Source organism: Triplophysa dalaica, chromosome 18, assembly GCF_015846415.1.
Source record: "Triplophysa dalaica isolate WHDGS20190420 chromosome 18, ASM1584641v1, whole genome shotgun sequence".
NCBI classification, from domain to species: Eukaryota; Metazoa; Chordata; class Actinopteri; order Cypriniformes; family Nemacheilidae; genus Triplophysa; species Triplophysa dalaica.
In genome coordinates, this window is record NC_079559.1 from 6,112,604 (window position 1) to 6,134,823 (window position 22,220).

Genomic DNA, 22,220 nt, shown 5'->3' on the forward strand with positions numbered 1-22,220 from the left:
CAAACATGAACTTGAACCAATGATGAGCGATGTCAATATTTGAGCAAAGGGTGAATTCGAACGAATGGGCCGCTGGCTGTCAATGCAGATTTACATGGCCATACATAAAGGGGAAAATATATAATATATCTGGTTTTTACTTTTAGCGTCACTATTGTAATTGGATAAACATACAAATACAAAGAACCACTATAAATAAAATGGATACCTGTTGTGTTTGTATTGTGAATTATGTAAGAGTGTTTGCTGTTTATTATTTCTCAGAGATTACAGTACAGTTTATACTTGCATAGTTATTAGTGAAAACAAAAATAAGCCATTAAACCATACTTTTTAAAATAGTGTATTTCAAGACTTGTTTATTACAAACTACATTTCAAGACGTCTTACTGATGAACATATCTGTGAATAAAAAAGCGAGGGGAAAAAACATAATAGAAAGATTTTATAATTTGTCATTGAAAATTCTACAATATGAGAGAGAGAGAGAGAGAGAGAGAGAGAGAGAGAGAGAGAGAGATTTGACATGGGAGGGAGTTTAACATGTGACCAGACGCAGCAAAGTTTCTATCACTTTCTAATAGTTTAGTTTGAGCTGAGCTGATATAAGGAAAGATGGCGCGGCTTAGGGGCCGTGCCACGTCTTATTACGTGACAGAAACGCTATTAAAGCCTGTAACCTCTTTCCTATGTGTTGTTGTTTCGTTTCTTTGTGTTTTTCCTGTCATTGCAGACGCCGGTCTGTACAGCTCGTCGGATCAGATTGTTGTTTTATCTCCGGATAATGTGGATTCTGTGCTGTTTTCCTCCAGCGCGGCTCTGCTGGTGGAGTTTTACGCGACGTGGTGCGGACACTGTGTCGCTTTCTCAACCGTTTGGAAAAGCCTTGCCAGGGATATCAAAGGTGTGTTTTTAACTAAGTTACTTTACTTTAATTTATACATTGTGAGGACGATGTATCCTGCTGGTCTCATGCAAAGCAGATGGACTTTGCCATCTTTCGTTAGTTTGCCATGGTAACAGCAGTTTCCGTTAAAATCGCATAGGTGTATGGATAATTGAAAACTGTGGTAATTTGCAGAAATTATGATGCGTTTTGCAAACTGTTTTTATTTAAAAACAATCGTTGTTAAAGTTACAAATAGGCAGCATTGCACTGGAGTGACAGCTGTATAATGTGATAAACATAAGTTACCTGACGAGGCGACCTGGTTACGAAATTTTACCATGGTTTTACTACATAAATAACAGTACAATTAAAGTAACAATACATTTCCTTCTCATTACAAATAAACACATTTTACCCATTATATCTGTTGTAAAACTCTTGTAATACAAATGCTTAGAAATCTGCCAAATAAGTTTTACAATGATAAAACAATTGATCATTTTTCTAAGGGCACTTCCTTTATAATGAAACCATCTGAACCAGTTTCCGTAGTGAGCTGCTTATGTAATGACTCTATTAAGTTAACCTATTATTTCAATTCAATAATTTAACATAGTAATTTTCATATTTACATTTTAGATGATTCATATTTTAAATAGTGTTCAATCTTTACAAGGACAAGAAACATTTTTAACTCCTTAAAGGGACAGTTCATCCCAAGGTAAAAGCTCTGTCTCACCCTTGAGTTGTCCTGAATTTGTATACATTTCTTTTTTCTGATGAACTCTGAGAACCATATTTGGGAGAATGCTTGAAACCAAACAGTTCTCGGCCACCATTGACAACATGGTAGGAAAAATTACAATGGTTGTCAAAAGTGCCCCATGTCTGTTTTTCATACAATCTTTAATATATATTTTGTGTTTAACACAACCAAGCAATTCATAAAGCAATTTTCCTACTATAATAGCCAATGGTGGCCGAGAACTGTTTGGTTGATAGCATTCTTCCAAATATCTTTCTCTGTGGTCATCAGAACAAAGAAATGTATCGGAACATTTTTGCGTAAACTGTTCCTTTAAATTGTTAATATCTTGTAATCTAATGAGCTGACAGTACAGTAGGGAGCCTCCATCGTGAGCTACCTACTAAGTAAACATTTACCCTATGAGTCTAAATGGATACCTGCTGGAGAGCATTTTTGAGCTTGTGGCGCAGTAGGCCAACATCAGCCCTGACTCTTGAACTCATTTAGGTTTTGAAACAGCCACAGCAAGATGTTTTTAGCTTCTTTCCTGTTTCTGTTGCTCTAGATTCAAGGTTGTGATCTCAGGTAACAACATCAGATAGTTGCTTGTCAGCAAATTTTTCCCCCGCTTGGAAGTCCCCCTTTTCAAAGGTTATTGGAGCATGATGTAAAGTGAACCTTGGGTCTTTATTGATGTTAGCACTGCTGTTGCTTATGTTGTGCCTTATGCTCTTTGACATGGTGGTTAGCAGAGTTTCAGCCCATATACACTTAGTTGTTTTTAACCACAAACTCAATACAATCAGATTGTGACAAAATTTTGCCCGACTCAGTGAAACATGAGTAAAATTGTATAATTTAGGTAAAAACTTAACTTCTGCACTGGTTCCATTTTAATAAGCTTTACGTCTTGTGTTTTGTTGCTGTAGAATGGAAGCCTGCTGTGGATCTGGCTGCGATTGATTGTGCCGATGAAAAAAACAGACCAGTTTGTATCAGATTTGGAATTACCGGATATCCCACTCTAAAGGTAGTGTGCATTTGCAATCCATAAGCAAATATTGTTTGAATTACATAAAGGGATAAACAAGAACGTAGTGTTTGTGCAATGCTTTTATTGACAATCACCCAGAAAGTGTGAAGAAATGGTGATTTTATACATCACATTTTATACATACTCCGTGTCCAGAATCGCCAACTTTCATCCTATACAGACCCCTTCACAAGATGTAAACACTGTGGTCCAGAAGCCCTTCTGCTTTAATTGCAATCTAATTTTTCAATATTACATATATAATTAAATCTTAAAAATGTTACTTTGACATTTTGATTCAGTTATAAAAGTCATAAACTGAAACAGGAAGTTCTTCTGGACCAGCTTTGTTTAGGTTTTCCTAAGTGGTCTATAGTATGCAAAATGAGTGTAATGTCCGAAATCTCATTGCACAAAAAATAACATGTGAGAAATACCTGGCTGGTCTACTGCTTCTGCCTAAATTTCTCAGAATGCATCAGATTTGGCCACTTTTCTATACCATGATGCCACGGGAGCCACCATATTTAAAAAGTGAATACTTTAAAATACTATAAATACTATGGGATGGGCGAAATGGGTACATTTATTCCCTAGTATAAATTTTGAACATAAAAATGTGTACATCGCAGTTGACATTTTCAAATTCAGTACGCACTTTGTCTTCAAAACTGGTAACTCTCCAACTGGACTGAACTCATTGTGCCTAATTCATGAAAAATTAGCAGAACACATATTGTGCACAATTCATTAAACCATTCTTATGCAAATGTTTGTTTGCACTAAAGTGGTTTCCTGAACGATTTATGAATGGGCCTATTGCATTAATCCAGAGTGCAAAAGTTTGGCGAGGGAGGTTTTCACACAGATGACTTCATCTTATTCAGGGGGAATTGTTCAGGCATGCATATGAGCCCAGTTTTAACTGATGTGATTGAGTCCGTCAGCTCCCATCCATCATTAGAAAAACATCTCGAAACTCATCACTTCAGGTTCTTTCGCAGTTTAGGCGTTTTGTGTCGGTTTAGTTTTCTCTTGTAAAATAAGGTGGTCATTCTTGCAAAGGGAAAGAGCGAGAAGCGTCCACATCTGTGAGTCATTTGAAAGGAAGAGCTGTTGACTAAAGCTGTCAGTGAGGCCGCGTGCATGTAAATAATGTTCTCGGACAGCACTTTTACTGCTCTCTCTCTCTTTCACAGTTCTTCCCTGCTTACTCGGGCAATACGACCCGAGGGCAAGAGTTCCAAGGTAAAAATGTGTCTTTTGTGCCCCCTCAGTATGCCCTACAGAAATATTTTAACCAAGGACTGTTATCCCCTTAAATGTCTCTTCAAGATGTGTATGACAGCTGATGGCTTCACTTTGTATTTAATATCAATGCAGGATTCCAAAGGGACGTGAGAGGACTTCGGCACCAGATTATCGAGAAATTGGAAACGCGTGACCAGATGTGGCCACCTGCTTGTCCACCTTTAGAGGCAGCAAGGTTAAAACAAAGCCTTCTTTCTTAAAACACAGCTTTATTCGTAAAAGTGCTGTTAAAGGGCTGAAGGATCTCAATGTTGACCTAAGAGTGAGCTTTGTAATGTAAATAGTATTGTTTGCTTGTCACGATGAGTGAGCATGTGTGCTTTTTGTGTGGCGACAATTTTACGGAATAGGGAAGGAAATGGATGCACTGAAATATTCTGTTGCATCAACTTAACTAGTTTATTTTGGTGACATTTGTCAATGATTTTGTAGAAAAAGCAAACATGGAAATGTCTGAAATGGTCATCATTTTATTATATTTTGTCTTGACAGTGAGGCAGAGATAGACAGCTTCTTTCAGACCAACAGTGTCAAACATCTGGCTCTTGTGTTTGAGAAAATAAAGTCTTATGTGGGAAGAGAGGTAAGACTAACTGCCTGTTAAACAAAGCTGAAACATAACAGTTTTGCTCTGTAATAAAAACTGATTTGCTGTCAGAAGAAAGCAGAAACCAGATCTCTCAGTAACATTGTAGTTTTGTATCAATGTATCAACAATCTATAATCTCTTTAACTCTCCTGTCTATAGAAACTGTACATTTTTTACTGTGGGTGGTGTTATTATGTTTGTTGGTTTTTTTAATCATGGAACAGGGTGTTTCCGTAATTGGTTTCTGTTCAGATAAATGGTTTAGAGTTAAGACGCTTTCTCCCACCAGTTTAACAGAGATGGAAAGTACTTAAGTAGTTTGGAAACATGTTACTTCATTAAATTAGAAACATTATACAGCAGCGGAAAAAATAATGTCCAAATCATTTTCAGTTTTTCTAAATTTATTTATAGGTGTTTGTTTAAGTAAAATGTTAAATTTTCTGTTTCATTTTGTGAACTACTAACAACATTTCTCCGACATTTCAAATAAAAATATGCAGAAAATGAAAACTGGAGATAAAGGTCATAATAACAGAAAAGATGCACTGAATGTATTTATAAGAAAACAAGTTCATAATCACTTTAAAGTAATATATCATTATTATTTGTATATGTATTTAGAACAAGTTTAACTATTATTTGTGTATGTGATAACCTGGATTATCATGACAGTTGTGATGTGTCTTGCAATGCTGTCAGTCTTTCATATTGCTGTTTGATGATTTTGTCACTCCTGAGGTTTGATTTTGTTGAAATTCAATAGAAACTGGACTGGAATGACCACAATACATCTAGAAATGATTTTCTATTCATTTTTTCTTTTTACTTCACTACGTTTCATTAATACATTTAATACTTAAGTACATTAAATATGTATATTACTGTATTTTAAGTAAAAGAAAGATTTTTTTTTATATACAAAACATGTCAAATGTATTGATGAAATATTGTAACGTGAAAAGTACAATATATCCTTGATAATATTCTGTTCACCCCTGTTGTTTTATATGCTAATTTATAGTCATTTTTTTTAATTGCAATTATCAAAAAAAGGTTAAATAATGAGGTTCTTTGGCGCTACTGAAACATTGCTCTGTTTGTTTGACCTGTCAGGTCTGTTTTGCGTGACAAATTGCACATGAGTTCAGGTTTTTTCTTCAGCTTTGTAAAGCTGGTGTGTTTGCTGTTTTGATGACTTTTTAGGTGACGTTGGACTTATTGCAGTATGAGAACATAGCTGTGCGAAGGGTTTTGGACACGGAGACAAGTCTGGTGTCCAGGTTTAATGTGACTGATTTTCCTTCCTGTTACTTGTACAACTCGTCTGGAAACATCTCTAGACTAAAAGTGTAAGTTCTCCAGACCTTATTCAGTCATTTCTTATGAAACCAAGGCCGATGACATGGTAACTGCTTTGTAAATTAAAGGTGCTGGGTGTAATTTTTTGGAGTATCTTTGACAGAGATGCAATATAATTAAAAACGAAAAACGAAAACGTGACAACATCTTAGTCCTGTGTCGGCCACCGTAGTGCATCTAAATGGAGGAGTGGTGTGAGCCATTGGTTGCAATTCGCAACCTCACCGCTAGGTGCCACCAAAATCTCCACATTGCTCCTTTAAGCGTGAACATGTGCAATGTTTTTTGTTTTCAACCAGAAGACTAACCTCTACAACATAGTGTCTTACTCTCAGGTTCTCATAATAAAGCATTTAGCATATGCTTGATGATCCCATTTTCTCATTTTTATAATCATTAGCAATTGCAGAAAGAGTCCCACAACATCTGGTTGCGTTAATGAAACAACAGAATTTTAATACATGCAATTATTTAAGATCACTGCGCTGTCATAATCGCTCCTAACCAGGGGCATAAATCTGAGCGTTTCTTGCTTTGTTATGCTTATTCGAGAAAAATAACTTGGCATGAGCTTGAAGCCCTTTACACAACAGATGCAAAAGAGAAATGATTTATGGTTGGTTTATGTTCCATTTCCCCTTGATGGGGTGTGTGTGCTGAGGCAGATTTTAATCTTCTACGTCGAAACAATAGTGCTCCATCTCTACGTTTCACCTGCCAAACATTCCCTGCTTTACAGAACAACAGATGGCGTCTCGTCAGGTCTGAATGCGTGATTGATCTTGGGTAGCATGCACAAACACACGTACACTCACGAACGCGCACGCTATCTCCACATCACCCTGAGCGAACCGGTCCCCTTGCTCTCGGAAGCATGCCGACAGACCCTGGGGACCTCCTGCGCCACACCCTCTTCACTTCCAGTATCTCCCCAGTGAGGGTTGATTGAAGACTGGATAGATGAGGGGCCTTGTGTCCTCCTGTGCTGGAGACCCAAGAATGCACAGCGGTGTTTATTGTTTGATTGTCAGGGTTAGTGAAGAGGTTAATGATCAGAAATGACATCTCATCAGCACACCACACCCACCATCTGTTCATCTAAGGATAAAAGTAAATGGATGATAGTGGAGCGGAGAGAATTTTAAGTGAGATGTACTTGTAATAGAAATACATTCCGAAACACAAATGAAAAACGATACGATTCTACGATATACACTGTAATATATATATATATATATATATATATAATCTAAAAAGAGTTAAATTAATTATTAATTATACATTTTTATTGATATATTTATTTAAATGTATAATATAAATTAGCAAAAATGATACAAAATAGCATGTATTAAATTTCTTTGTATTATTAATTTTAGATCACTTATTAGGGAATAATTCTGCGTCTAATCCTAAAGGGATAAATTTAAAGGGATTATTTCAGAGGCAAAACGAAATTTCCCCATGTTTTACTCGACCTCAATACATCCTCACTGAGTTCCTTCTTGAAGAATAATGCAGTCGGAGTTATAATACCACTTATCATTTCACTTCCAAGCGGTAGAAGGGGAGTGAATGGCTGTCGAATTTTTGAAGCTCAAAAAGTGCATCCATCGATCAAAGAACTGCTCGACACGGCTCTGTTTGACGAGCAGTTCTTTGATCGATGGATGCACTTTTTGGAGCTTTAAAATGTCGACGCCTTGGAAGTAGTATGATAACTTCACCTACATTATTCTTCAAGAAGAAAGTCATATTCAGAGGGTGAGTAAAACATGGGGAAATGTTGTTTTGCCTCTGAAATATCCCTTTAACCCTTACACTTACATTTCGAGTCAACAAGCTGTTACTCTGTAAACATGGACCCTGAACTCTTTTGGAGTCTGGAAACATGATGGCCGTTTCAGATTGTCTGTTTTGTCACAGTTAAAGTGGTGTTTACTTATTTCTCTCTCTCCCCATAGGCTCAATGAAGCACGTGTGTTCTACTCGTATGCCCTCCAGAGGCTGCCGGGAGTTGTGAGGACGGGCAAAGTGAAAACTCCCATCGTTGATCTCATCAAGAACTCAACCAAAGAGGAGTGGAGGCCGTTTAACAAGTTAGTGCACACAAACCATTTGAATCAACCGTTTAGGCGTATCAACAAAACTGCTCGTTTTGTTACACATAATAATGTGATTTCATTTAATTGTATGATGTATAATGTGATATAATTATATGAGTTGCCATTACTGTTATACAATTATTATATAATTCATATCAGACTTGTTGACGCACTTTAAAATATGAGTAAAAACATATGAATCCAACTTGAAAGCAGTTAAAAATTATCTTTAAGCTTCACATCTTTAAGCTTTGTATAATGTCATGATGTTTTTTTTTTCTAAGGAACGATTTTTGCATATTATAAAGACTAATTTTTTTTAAATTTAGGATTGATGGTTATATCTTTATTTTGACCCTTCTACTGTTTTTTGTAATGTTTTCTAAATACAATTTTCTTATAAAAGATCATTATTAATATGATTGTAATGGCACACACTGTGGTCTGTGTGCGTATTTAGGACACGTGTTTATATGTCTGATCTGGAATCAGCTCTCCACTATTCTCTGCGCGTAGAGCTGGCTGCTCACATCCACATTACTGGAGCTCATCTGACTGCTCTTAAAAAGTACATCTATGTGCTGGCTAAGGTGAGTCACTTCTAAACATACTATTCTCTGTCAGGGCAGTTCTAACAGCTGAGGCTAAAAAAAACTTCGGCAGACCAACCACTAGAGGGAGATACGTCAAACTCTTAAGACGTTTTCTATCCAAGATGTCTTTTTCTTGTAGATAAGCAGAGAAATTGTATGCATTTGTGGCTCTAAATGATTGGTAAGATCATAATGGTTTTCAGGAAAAACTCAATATATGGCCATTCAGATGTTTTGGGGTGAAATTATATTAGACTCAGTTTGGGGACTTTGTCAGGAGGACAACCCAGAATGTGGTTCCAGAACGTATCTTTACACTAATGTATCGGGGCTGAGGATCACCCTTATAGTTTTGTCTTGGCCCGCATTCATTGTATATGGACGCCCTCATAAAGGACAAAAATACACCGGTTGTCAAATCTTCAACAGATCATTCAGGGTACTTCTGCACGCACTATAGCATCAATTATGTGCATCAATATAGCATCAATACTTTTTTCAAAAGCTTTGAACAATAACCCTTTTCTTGGGTTTTTATTGTGACTTTATATTGACAATGTTTTTTTTAAAGTAAAATCTAAATGGTTTATGTAGGAATTGCAGTGCTTAATGAATAGTAAGCAAAACCATTTACAACAGTTCTGAAAATTTATTTGATTTTATGGTATATTGACTATTGAGCTTTATAAGTGTTTCTGTTCAATATATTAATATTGTTTTTCATAGTATACTCATTTATTTATTTTTACACTCACATTGTACATTCTGAACTGGTGGGTTGCACAAATAAAAATACAGTTTATATTTCACATCAAAATTGTAAAAAAAATGAAATATGTATTTTACATGAAGAAAGTGTACTGTAGGCTATTTGTTGGACCAAAAAAGGTTTTTGCCATTTCAACATTGCCATTACAAAAATTTTTTGATAAAATTTCTTGATAAAAAATCGAAATAAAACTTTTGTGAAATTCACAAAAAAAATCATTCTGTTCTCCACCGGGCCAGACGCGTGCTGTGGATCTCTTTGATGAGGTCCAAAACAATGACCTTTCGCTGGCTTTGCGTCCGTCCAGCACTGCCAATCTCTGTGATTATTTAGGGCTCTCTGGGGAAAGTTTACGCAGATGCCTGGAGCAGCGGAGGGGGCCCCGGGCAGGCCTCCCATTAACTGTGGTTAGTTTTGTCAATATTCCCAGCTCCCTCTGGTATTCCAGCTTTAGACCTGCCTCTTCAGAGTGTCCTTGCTGTTTTTGGCCCGCTCTTTTGAGCTGCCTTGTTAAACAGACACGCCGGCTGCATTAATTGACACTCTGTGAAGAGGAAGCGTTTAACCCCACTAAAGTAAAGCGTGGTGAGATTAATGATGGCAGGGAGGAACAAGCTTGGAGGCACAGATGTTACACACACACAGTTTCTGTGATTGAGCTACACAGAGTGTTAGAAACTGAAAGGTTGGTTGCAGGTTTTTGAGAATAAGATGCTTGGAATGCAGACTGGTGTAATAGGATTATCTTGCAGATGTCACAACCTGTCCTTATACATTGAACCTTTATCTGGCTTTTTTGTGTTTGGGAGAAAGTTATATTTAGACCCCATGCACTTGAGAATTAAGGTAATATAAATAAATGCAAAATATGGTGTTTCTGGTGCCAAGGTCAAGGGTTTGGTTCCAAAAGAACACAAGAATTATTATAGAATATGTTGTTCTTTGGATAAAAGCATTTGCCTGATGCATAAAGGAACAAGTTTGTTTTTTAATGCATTTATTTATGTAATAATTTTTTAATCTGTCTACATTCATATTTTGAAATAATAGATGGTTTGTCTGTATATCAGTGTTCTTCACATTATTCATTATTTGTACTGGGTTTGTATATGAAGCTCACGTGCACAACTGATTTTGCTTTCCAAGACCATGAACTAATGTGAACTAAAATATATTAATTTCTTTCATTTTCTTACTAGTGAGGGTTTAGTTATTATAGACATGCTCGTGTTTTCCTCGGTTACGCTGTTACTCATAGAGACTCATGGCCCAATCCGGATTTATTTGAACCAGAATTTGTATTTCAGGATTTAAGGAGTGGATCTTAGAAACATGAGAGCATTACAAAGAGGTTTTAGGATTAACCGTCTTTATCCTTTTTTCCTGAAAGAGGCTTCCCGCCTTGTAAAAGAGAGAGAATAAAAAAAGAATTGTGAGGCAATTTGAATTCCAAGCTCCATATTTTATAGAAGAGTGACCTAATGGACTTTTCATGACCACGAGAAATGACAGACTGTAAAGGCACCTGCATTTTAATTTTTTCAAACAACTTTCTGAAATGCAAAACCCCTGTTTTGAACTTTTTTTTAAGTCTTATGGACAACCAGCACCTGTCATTCATTCACACCATGATAACAAGGGAACAGTTAAAGGGTTTTATAACGGCCAACCTGCATATGGGTCCCATAGGACGAGCAAGGCAAGGATTAAACCCGGCGCTTCTTCAGCGCCGACAGATGCCCGCTCTTCTGAACCTCTACCTTCACAGCGAGACTGTGGTTTGTAGAATGCTGATACTAATCGGATTGGAGATGACATATTGCTTGGGTGAGGTGGATTGTCATGGTCCGGAGGGGAGGATGAGAGGAGGGTGGGGGTCTGGAGTAGTAAGGACAGTGATTGGAAAGGGCTGTTTGTGGTTTTTGATCTATATATGACTCCTTTGGTAGATGGAATATGCAGAGGCTATATATACTCTTATGATTGACAGCATGCTGTTAAACTCGCAACTTCGGATGAAAACGATGGTCTGTCAGAAAACATGTTCTGTTGAGGTCATGAGATCAGAAATTCTCTCTCTAATGAGTCTCAAAAGCTTAATATCTTGCTTAAATCTTCTTGAATATTTATCTTGTTAGTTTCAGATCTCAACAATGTCACAAACTGAGCTCAAATCTTCTGTCTACACTCAAAAGTCAATCATATTTAAGATTTCAATATGAACTCTAACATTTCTCATCAGATTTATCCCATTGATCCAGATGAGTTTGCTTCTACAATCTTAATTCGGTGAATAGCTCCATGTTCCCTCTTGATGTCATTTTAACCATCGTCTCATCCGTTTATTTTTTTCGTCTGAGCTTAAGTTGATACTGAAATAAGTTGATACTTGGGTAGTGTCCCTATAAGAACATGTTCACTATCCAGCATCCCAGAGAGTTATTCACATCCCCTTTGTTGTTCTGGTTGCAGAGTTTTCTCCTATGTTTAAACAATGTCTTTCATCTGAACGATCCATGTTGGATAATGAGGTTTTCACACTAGTTTGAGGCCAGACCGGCGCACGGATCTATTCGATGTCACGCGCTCAGGGAAAGACTCTTTTTTCCACCTGTGCTGCTCTTACTAGCTTTCCGCCTTGGCTGCGTTCTCAATGGCCGAATCTCCCAGATTACGGAAACAAATCAGAATGGAGAGGGGCGTTGGGGTTAAGTAAATCTCTGCAAGGCCTTTTTAAGTGAGCTGCGTTTTAATAGAGATCCTGTTAGAGGGTGATGAATAGAAGGCCACACCATGCTGAACAGATGGCCGCATTGAAATTGAAAAGACGCAGAGGCACAAATCAAAGAAAGGTGCACCTCTGGGATCCTGTGGGCCCTCAACACACACATACACACACGCACAAGCCTTGGCTTGCTGTAATGTGGCTGTTTATGGGGCCGTGACGGAGTGTTAGCGTTGGCTTTGTGGCCCCAGCTCACACACAGAATTGTAAGGTCAGCACTGGCGTCCATCCAGGGCCATTGAATCTGTCCGTTTTCTCATGCCACAGGAGTTGCGCTGGTCATTACTAAAATCTCAGATACACACACTTCTTAACACTAATAACTTAATGTTGCGTTTTAAAGCATAACCAACATTTTCTTTTCAGTTTAATATTAAATATTGTATATTTTTATTACAGTTTTTATTATTACATATATTATAACATTAGCTATATAATTAATAATTAGTATATTATAGAAGAGAACGAAGTACGTACATCCAACGTGGTTTAGTGGTAGACTAAAAAGTATATCCAATAATAAAGAGAAGATCTGCACACTGTAATTCTCCCTTTATTTACAAAAAAAAAGATTTAAGATCTTAATCAGGTATTAACACATGCACAAAGACAACAACCCAGTAAGTATTGATTCAAACATAGTTTCAATTGCTTACACCTGTTGATATTCAAGGTCAGTTATGTGAACATTCAAAAAAGACGAACCATATGAGGACAAACATAAATGCATAGTTCAACATTTTTTTTTGTTTTTTAAAAACACATGTAAATGCACCCCAACAACCACCAAACAACATCCAACCATTCCCCATCTTTCCAAAGTTTCCAATGATTTAAAAACAGTCTAACTTAACCGTTACAAATTCAATAAACATATCATTGGCAACAATAATTAATATATTATTACATTATTTATATTATTATTAATCCGTATATTATCACATTATTCATATTATTAGTAATTATAAATCATTAATTTACATTCAGATACAAAAATAAATGAATAGCAAATACAGATACAAATTGAATCTTTTATGTTCATATTTTATTGTACATTACCTGTTGATATTAAACATTATAGAGTGTTTGCCGATTTTATTGTATGTCCGTGTGTGTGTCCTGGTACAGTAAACCCCACAGAAGATTGTAATGTCAGTCATTTTAAAAAATATTTTGTTTGTCTAGTATTTCCCAGGTCGTCCATCTGTAAAGAGTGCATTGAAGGCTGTGGACAGCTGGTTACAAGAACACAAGGGCACAGACATCAAATACAGCGATTTTAGAGATGTGCTGGACAGTGTTGTACAGGTTAGTCTCAAAACATATGTTTGGTTTTCTTTACCTACTGTATGTATAAACACGAGTGTTACAACAATAAATGGATTCTAGCACCCAGACATATGAAATAGTCAAGCATCGTTTGACAAGGTAAATAAAGTTGTCAATACGTTGATGTACATATTTCTCCATTTAGATGTGGGTCATGAGGTCAGAGTATTAGGATACTGTCAATACATTTATTAATAAAAAGACGCACAATTTCAAGCCGTTTTAATTTCACATAAAATGCGACTTGATAAAACATGCATAAACGTTTGATTGTTTACACTGTGTTTATTTAACAAGAGTATTATAATGTTGACCTGAGTTCACATACCTATACACCATACGCACTGTGGATTAGTTAGTGACATCATTAGCTTTTAGCCGCCCAATCAATGAATCAATGAGAAAGTAGGAAGCAGTCCTGTAAGGAAATGCGCGATGTCATCAAGATCATTGCCTCTTATAGACACACCTACCAATCAACTGCTGAGTGACATTGAGATTTGGCCTACAGGAAACTGGCCAATCAGAGAACTGGATTTATTCCTAGCCACACCAAAGAATTCAATGCAATTTGAGACGGGTTGTTATTTCTATTTTCAGTCATGTATGAAATATGACGGGAAGTGATTTAAGTTTGAACACTCATACCGGTTTTAATTGCAATACCCATATCACTTCATCTGAGGAGTGACTGAAAACAACATTGATTGACTTTGATTGATTCTTGTTTTCTAAGTGCAACACAAGTCAATTGAGACAATGTTTGTGTGTGTATGTTTTCAGACGAGTGACGCTGTGTTGCCAGAAGAAGTGCGATGGGTGGGCTGCCAGGGGTCTCAGGCCCGTTACCGTGGTTACCCCTGCTCTGTGTGGAACCTGTTCCATGTCCTCACAGTGCAGGCTAAAGAAATTGATGATTCAGGTATTAATAGCCTCACAGTGTTATTTAGTACATACTGTTAACAATATTCATAGTGAAGCGACTTACAACAGTTATTATGGGATATCCCAGACTGAGAAAGACATTTCTTTAGACATCATTCGATGGATAATATCTTGAGGGATTTGAAACTACAGTCTTCTGGTATCTTTGACCCTATGACACTACACATTTCTTTTACATAAGAAAGTGGAATTTTAGATTTATAGTCTTGGGAATCAACTTTGTCTTCGTCACACCGCCAATAAGCACAATGTATGGTATTCGTTATATAGTCAAAAATTACATCCTATTTTTGACCCGGTTGGGTTTCCTCAGTTTTTTATTATACACCTTTAATCAAACCTGAGCAGGCATTAACCAAATATTGTACAAACATGACCTCCGGACATCACTTTTGGCAACTACTGTAGATTTAAATATTAGGATGTTTTTGCTGAAAGCTTCACTTATATTCAATCTCACTCCTTAGTTGAATCAATGAAACATCACTCAGTAGGTATGTGACCCTTGACTGATTTCTTTCACCTTTGTTGAGCCAAAGATGGTAATCTTGTAAATAGATTTAAATATTTGAAGCACACATAAATTAAAAGCTGTGTCGAGTGCTCATTTTGGCCTTTCGATGACCTCCAACTTAAGGGCCGTCTTCTGCCACATCCTCCAAGACCTCGTCTATTGTGTGGAGAAGGCCGGCAAGCATCTCTATTGAGTCCGTGTTCGTTGAGGGCTTTCTCAAGCATTTTGTTTAAAAATCTTCACCTCACACGAATACACACCAGAATGTCACATTCCAGGAAGTTGTTGTGTGTAGGATCTGTTTTGCTGCCGGGGAAGTAATTGTTTACGGGTAAAAGAGAGCGGGATTTGTTTAGATTATTAGAACTGGAAGGGTTAATATAAGACCCAGTGAACACAGCTCCTCCACTAACACTTAATCCAGCAGCTTACAGCGGGCGGAAGGACAGGGGGAATCTGCGTGCAGATGCGTGTTTGTGTGAGCGACGGGATGGACGGGGGGTCATGTAACCTGCAGATGGAAGGGCAGGGATGGTGTCTCCATCTGTCCACTGTAAAGGCACTGGATTATGGTTGTGTCCACCAGCTAAACAGAAAGAAAGAAGGTCCGGTGTACTAGTAAACACAGCATTAAAGTAACCCACAGAGAATCCTGAGACCTCTCTAACTAATGCTGTCCGCTGTGGCCTGTCTTTAACATGTGCGGGGTTTAAAAGAGTAGGTTTGTGTAGATTAGTGTAAGGAAATCTAGGGTCAGTAGGTTGGGAAGTTTGTAAACTCTGTGTTGTGTTTCATAGCATTCATTTTTAATTCTAGTTTATTTATTTCTGTTTTGTCAGGTTTGCCATAATTGTGATATTCTGTCTTCATAACAATTCTTTGTTCACTATTTATATTTTTGGCAAGCACTTTTATACTTGAATCCCCATTGAATAATATATTTAATATATACATAATATAATATATGATGAATAATATATTTCACACACACACACATATATATATATATATATATACATATAAATATTTATGTAATATGTTATATAATATATTTACTATAATAAATATATATGTGTAATACGATTCATTAAAAGGAAGGAAGGAGGCGGGAACCGGCAAACATTCAAAACATTTAATAAAGTAATATAACAGCCGGCGGCCCCTCACGGACGACCACCGGCGAACAAGACATTAATACAAAACACAAGAACATAAATATAAACTTAACATAAGTTCGGGCCCGGTCCTCTCTCTTCGACGGTCCGGTCGCTCGTTCCTTTTATATGGTCCCATATAAATATTAGCGCACAGCTGGCGCTAATTCACAATTACTCACCTGACTCGAACCACGGTCTCGCCCCGCCTACTCTACTACAATATGATATATCACTTATGATATATCATATCCAGATCGCTGGTAGCTGATAAAGCATGGAGCTTGAAGTGATAATTCACCAAAAATTCTGTCATCATTTACTCACCCTCAGGTTGTTCACCCCATTTGCTGCTATAGAAAATAAATACTATGCGAGCCAATGGGAGATGGGATCTGTTTGGTTTCTGACATTCTTTCAAATATCTTTCTTTGTGTTTTTCAGAAAAAATGTATGTATACAGGGTTTGTAACAATCGGAAGGGAGTAAATGATGACAGCATTATAAAAATTGTGATCTATCCTTTTAACTTCATTTCCGGTAGATCTCTGCAAAGCATCAATAACTGTTGAGAAGTTTTAAATATAATTAATGTACAATAAAATATGAATATAAATCTAAAATAAATAGTTACTGTATATACCAAACACAGACCGGAAGTTAACTTCGGGCCAAATGCATGTATCTAAAGAAACCGTCTATAGTCCTCTACAGTGTGCCAATACTGTTTAAACTTATGTTATCTAATTTGCTGTTTCTTTCTTTTCTATTTTCTCTTTCTGTCTGCCAATATCAGACCCGCTGGAGGTGTTGCAGGCAATGAGAGGGTACATCAAAAGTTTTTTCGGCTGCAGGACGTGCGCGACTCACTTTGAGAGTATGGCTCAGGAGAACATGAATAAGGTGACCTCACTATCTGCTGCCGTCCTCTGGCTGTGGTTTCAACACAACCGTGTCAACAACCGCTTGGCAGGTGGGTGTTTTAACATGTACGATAGAACCGTATGGTAACTTTAACATACATTTTAAACCAATTGGCACTTTTTCTTTTATGTTAATTTGTGCCTTCAGTGTTCATTGTATGTATAGAATTTTTTAACTAGCTCTGACTGCACGCTTACCATTTACACTACATTTGCTGCACCTCTGAATAAATGCATTGTCAGAATGTGCACAACAGAAACAGTTGCTTCATGTCTACGCTTGAGATATTGTTCAATCCAGTTACTACTGCTCATAGAGAAGGAGAAAAGAGGAGAGCACACCAGGAGGTTTTGGACGGATTTTTCCACTCCAGAGCAGCGGCTTCCATTTAAATCCCTTTAATTCTGCGATCCTCTGAGCAGACACCAGCTGTCCTGTCCTCCTCCATCCACATCTCTCTGTCTCTCTCTCTCTGTCTCTCTTTCCAATTAAATCCCTTTTTCTGTTTGTAACACCCTCTGGTGTTCCTTTAAAGTTTAAAGTAAAAAAAATGTGTACCTTGCTATTTAATCTAGAATTTTCCATTTCAACGGTTTACTAACAACTTGCTACGTAGTTGACATTTCATAAATAAAGTCTCAGTTATCTCTCTGACAACTTGACAACTCGCATGGTTGTTGTCCATAAGGGCTATAAAGGGAGTTAGGTGCTTTTCTTCACACTTGGTTAATTCATTTGTTTGTCCCCATTTGATGTCTCCTGGCTCTTTAGCGTCTGTCCCTTTCCAAGCCACGAAGTCATGAATAATTGGACAAAAGTCCCACTTGTGTCTCACTACGGCTCTGCAGTGGTCCCGGGTCCCCCATCACTTCGGCTGATTAGGTCTTGCTGTCTCTGTTGTCCTAAGGGAGTCGTTTCCTCAGCTTGACAATTGATATAGCGACAGTGTCTCCTGCCAGGGGCACGCGGCCCTTTATTCCCCAGACGTCCACGATAGCAGGTGGCACATGCCGTGACGGCAGCATCAAGCCATCCACTGCTTTGTAATCTCTGGCTCAAGTGGTTAACACAGTCTGTGTGTGCGTGTGTGTGTGAGGTGGGTGGCACTCCTCCTCCCCCTCCCACTCTTTGTTCCTCTGGCTGTTCCCCAGAGGGAAGCACCTCCTCCTGATCGTGTGCCTCTTTAGTAGGTCCCTCCCACACACACACAGTTAACCAGGCATGAATAGTGGCTTATTAGTATCACTGCTGCACAATTAATTTAAATGGCACAAGGGCCAAAGCAACAGGCTTCTCTGCTGCCACTTGTCGAAGGAAAAGCATCTACAGAGGATAAATATATTTATCTTTTCAAAGCTTTTATGTTGTATTCTCCCTTCGTTCAGAGTGGACTCAGCATATTCCGCATTGTTCTGTACTGTATAATTTCTTTTATACAAAAATAGTAAGCAGGTTATGTCTGTGAATGACATTCATTTAGTATTTGGGAATAAATTATGCATTTTATTTTTCTATACATTTTTGGAAAATCACTGCCTATGGTGTTATTGGTAGTCGTCGGGGGGTTGCTGGGGTGCTGCTATAGTGTGATGGGTGGTTGTTTTTCTTTTACAATCTTTTCATGCATAATATAAACGTTTATTTCACCATATTGTTTACGTTTGTGAAATACAGTACAAGAAGAGAAAAGACTGAATTTACAAGAAAAACCTAATTTTATGTCAAATAAATTTATTTTACGGTTGGCTCCCCAGCGGCCAGAAAATGTAAGTTTTTTTTTCAGGATTTCTTTTGAGTGAAAATACGGTTAAAAGCTCAAATTACAGAAAAAGACTGCTAATTTACAAGAAAAACTAGTATGAATTTTTCCCTTTATTTTTTACAGGTTTTTTACTGTGTAGACCACTTTGAAAGCAAACAATTTTGGCCCAAAAGACCAGTTTTTAACACTACACAAACATTTGAACGAAATTCAACCAACAGAGCATTTAAAACCCAATCAAAATGTTAAACGAAAATCTTATTTAAATGTAATTATATATTAAAATAAAAAAATGAACCTGACGTGCTATTGTTTACATCTTGCAAAGTGGTCTGTAGTGTGCTGGGTGGTTGTCAGGGTGTTGCTAGGGTGTGCTGGTGGTTGTTAGGGTGTTGTGGGTTTTCAGTCCAGTCAACCGCATCTCTTGCAATATAAAAAAATGAATGCATGACAGGAACATGCTAATTGCTCTTCTTTATAAAATACATGTTACTCTCTCAGCAGGTATTGTCTAACATGGTTGAAACCTGTTAACTTGTTATAGCACCTTTTATATAATTGCCACCCTATAGTAAGTAGCTTTATAGTGTTCATCACTTTGGATAAAAGCGTTTGCTAAATGCCTAAATGTAAATATATATCTTTAAAATATAATAGCTGTGTACATTACTACAAATAGGTGGAAGTACAAATACGGTGCCATTCCCCAAATCCCCTTGTTAACTGTCTTCCTCTGTCCCACCACCACCAGTCTTTTGAAAATTCCAAGGAAAGGATTAGCCTATATGTTTGTTTTGCGTTCATCCAGCGGCGACTTAAACAGTTGTGTAATCCCCTCCTCCTTCCCAAGTACTTGTTTCTCTAAACGCAGCAGCCCCGCCCACCTTTCGGCACTCGCATTCACTCACGCTCACACCGACTGTCCCGCGTGACAGCTCTGTCTCTATTTACGCTCATGAATATTAATGCGCTCTCCCGGCAGGCTTTTGTATCAGTATGAACAGGGCTACAGCGAAAGTCACCCCTGCGCCGAGCGGATCCATGATTAAAAGTAAAATCGCCGTAGGCACCAGATATGAGTGCTGTCAGGGAACGAAGTGCGAAGACCTTTGGGTTCCCGTAGACGCGTAGTAAAATTGATGTATCTCTTATGTAAAGTGCGGTATGCAGAGTACGTCCACACATGCATATATACATCAGATTAATCTGCGTAAGAGATGGGGGGATGTAAACTAACCAGTGCCAGAGCGTCCCGCGACATCCGCCACAAGCAATTTATTAGTGGATGCCACCGTCTGGGTGCCGCTGGGGGGAGGGAGAGGAAAGCAAAACATCTGAAGAGAGAAAGAATAGTAATTCATTAAAGGGAAAGCTGAAGCCCAGAGGTGCCGGCTCTCGCATTCAATTTGGAGATGGTGGCATGTTCATGGTGGGTGTAAAGAGATCGCACGTGCATTCGCAGATCTTGTCCACTTCAACCTCATCTATTATCTTCATGATCCTCCCACCGGGAAAACCCACGGGCCTATTGATCATGTCTTCAGGCCTGTCACACAAAGAAAGCACAAATATTTTTGTACTTGCTCAATAACTGATCATTGTTTAACCAAAAAGGTAACAGATTGCATCTTTTGAATAGGATCTCAGCATTTATAAATGAGATTAGCCCATTTGTGACATTATCTTATTTTCTTATTTCACACAGGAGATCTTAGCGAAGACCCACATTTCCCCAAGATTCAGTGGCCGCCTCCAGAGTTGTGTCCCAAATGTCACAGTGTGAAGTGGACCGGCGAGCACAGCTGGAAGCAGGAGGAGGTGTCTGCTTTCCTCCAAAACTACTTTTCCTCCGATCGCATCCTATCGGACTACATGCAGGACGAGACCCAAGCTCTCATCCATCAGAGAAACAGGCTCACGGCCGCACGGATGGAGAATGAAGCAGGCCGTGGGGCAGAAAGAAGGGCTCGAGACATTTATCCTGCTTCTCCGACCGAAGAACTTCAGGGAGAGGAACAGGAGGAAGAGGAGGAGGAAGAACCGGCCCTGGAGGAACAGGCTGGTGAGCAGTACCCTGTCGGGATGGAGGGAATGGGGGTTGACGGAAAGGGCCGGACCCCTAACCGGAAACCTTGGGAGAAGCCACAGGGAGAGCAGAAGCGGGAGCAGTCCCCAGGCAAGCCAAGAATTGTGGGCCTGAAGCTACAGAAGACTCAGGAGGACATAGTAGACTTGGACTCCTTTGTCAATCAACACTTTAAAGCTAAAGCTCGTAGTGTTGCGTCCATGTCCAGTGTGGTGCGACAGAGGAGTCTACAAAAGCAGGATGATACGGAGGACTTCCAGTTTGAGAGAGATTGGAGGGTGAAGCGAGATCTTGGCAATCAGGAACAGAACCTCGGTGTTGGGGTCAGGATAGAGCCGTACCCCAGACCCCAAAACAAGCATTGGATGTCACTGCTTAGTGTGGGATTCTCAAGACTAGATGTGAGCTTGTGTCTCCTGCTGTATCTTCTCTCTTCCATGTTTCTGATAGCCATGTATAAGTATTTTAAATTGAGGGTTAAACTGCGACGTGCTAAGGTGTCTCTACCTTAGGTGTCACAACGTAAAGGTGGAATTTCTGTATATCAAGTCTAATAAGCTGTGGCTGTTGCAGAGTTTTGACAGCTTCGGCTGTTTTTAATTTGATGGTAAATAAGAGGGTATCATGAAGACAATTCCTACACCTGTTTCATGGATCCTGTATTTGTCCATGAAGGACTGCACGTGGTCTGTTTTTTTCTGTCAAAATTACATGACCACTTATTGAAGAAATGTTACATTTTTGAGCTAAGGCAGCAAACATTGTTTTAAAGCATTAGCAATTTTGTATCATATTAATAAAATTTGAAATTACGATGAAAAACTTCTTGTTCTGAATATAGACACCAATTGACTATTTCAGTGTAGTCTCCTATGATGTCTATTCCTTGTGCCTTTTATGATCAAATAATTGATTTTACCCTTCTGTGTTTTAAGAGATGAAACCGGTCAAATAATCATGAACATCACTGTTTTCAAATATGCAAGAACTAAACTTATTCTTACTTAAATGATGTGATTTGTTTTACGTAAAATCCAATAAAATTATTTTTACTAAAATCTTCCTAATTTTGTCCTTTTTGAACTCCAGATGTTTGTTCTGGCATGATATCAGGTACGTCTCTTTTTCGCTTTCTTGGAACTTGTTGTTAGTGTGTGTCACACAATCGACAAACGTTTTAGACCATTGCTGCACTTACACATTGATGAAACCGTAAAAGGTCAATGGCTCCATTTCTCTTTGTTACGGATGGTAACTAATGCACAAACTTTGTGTAACAGCTACAAAACTGTCAGACAATGACTTGCTCCAAATGAAAATGGAAG

General features: G+C 38.2%; 1 protein-coding gene across 1 annotated transcript; it reads left to right on the top strand.

Moving 5' to 3' along the window:
• The first annotated feature begins 574 nt into the window (after positions 1-574).
• On the top strand, positions 575-21,957 carry qsox1 (quiescin Q6 sulfhydryl oxidase 1). Its single transcript, XM_056773414.1, has 12 exons — positions 575-904; positions 2,567-2,667; positions 3,870-3,918; positions 4,054-4,156; positions 4,474-4,564; positions 5,777-5,922; positions 7,894-8,028; positions 8,495-8,624; positions 13,367-13,489; positions 14,294-14,432; positions 16,920-17,096; positions 20,515-21,957. Exons 1-12 carry the CDS (start codon positions 616-618, stop codon positions 21,405-21,407), a joined length of 2,376 nt encoding a protein of 791 aa, XP_056629392.1. The 5' UTR covers positions 575-615; the 3' UTR covers positions 21,408-21,957.
• The last annotated feature ends 263 nt before the right edge of the window (positions 21,958-22,220 follow it).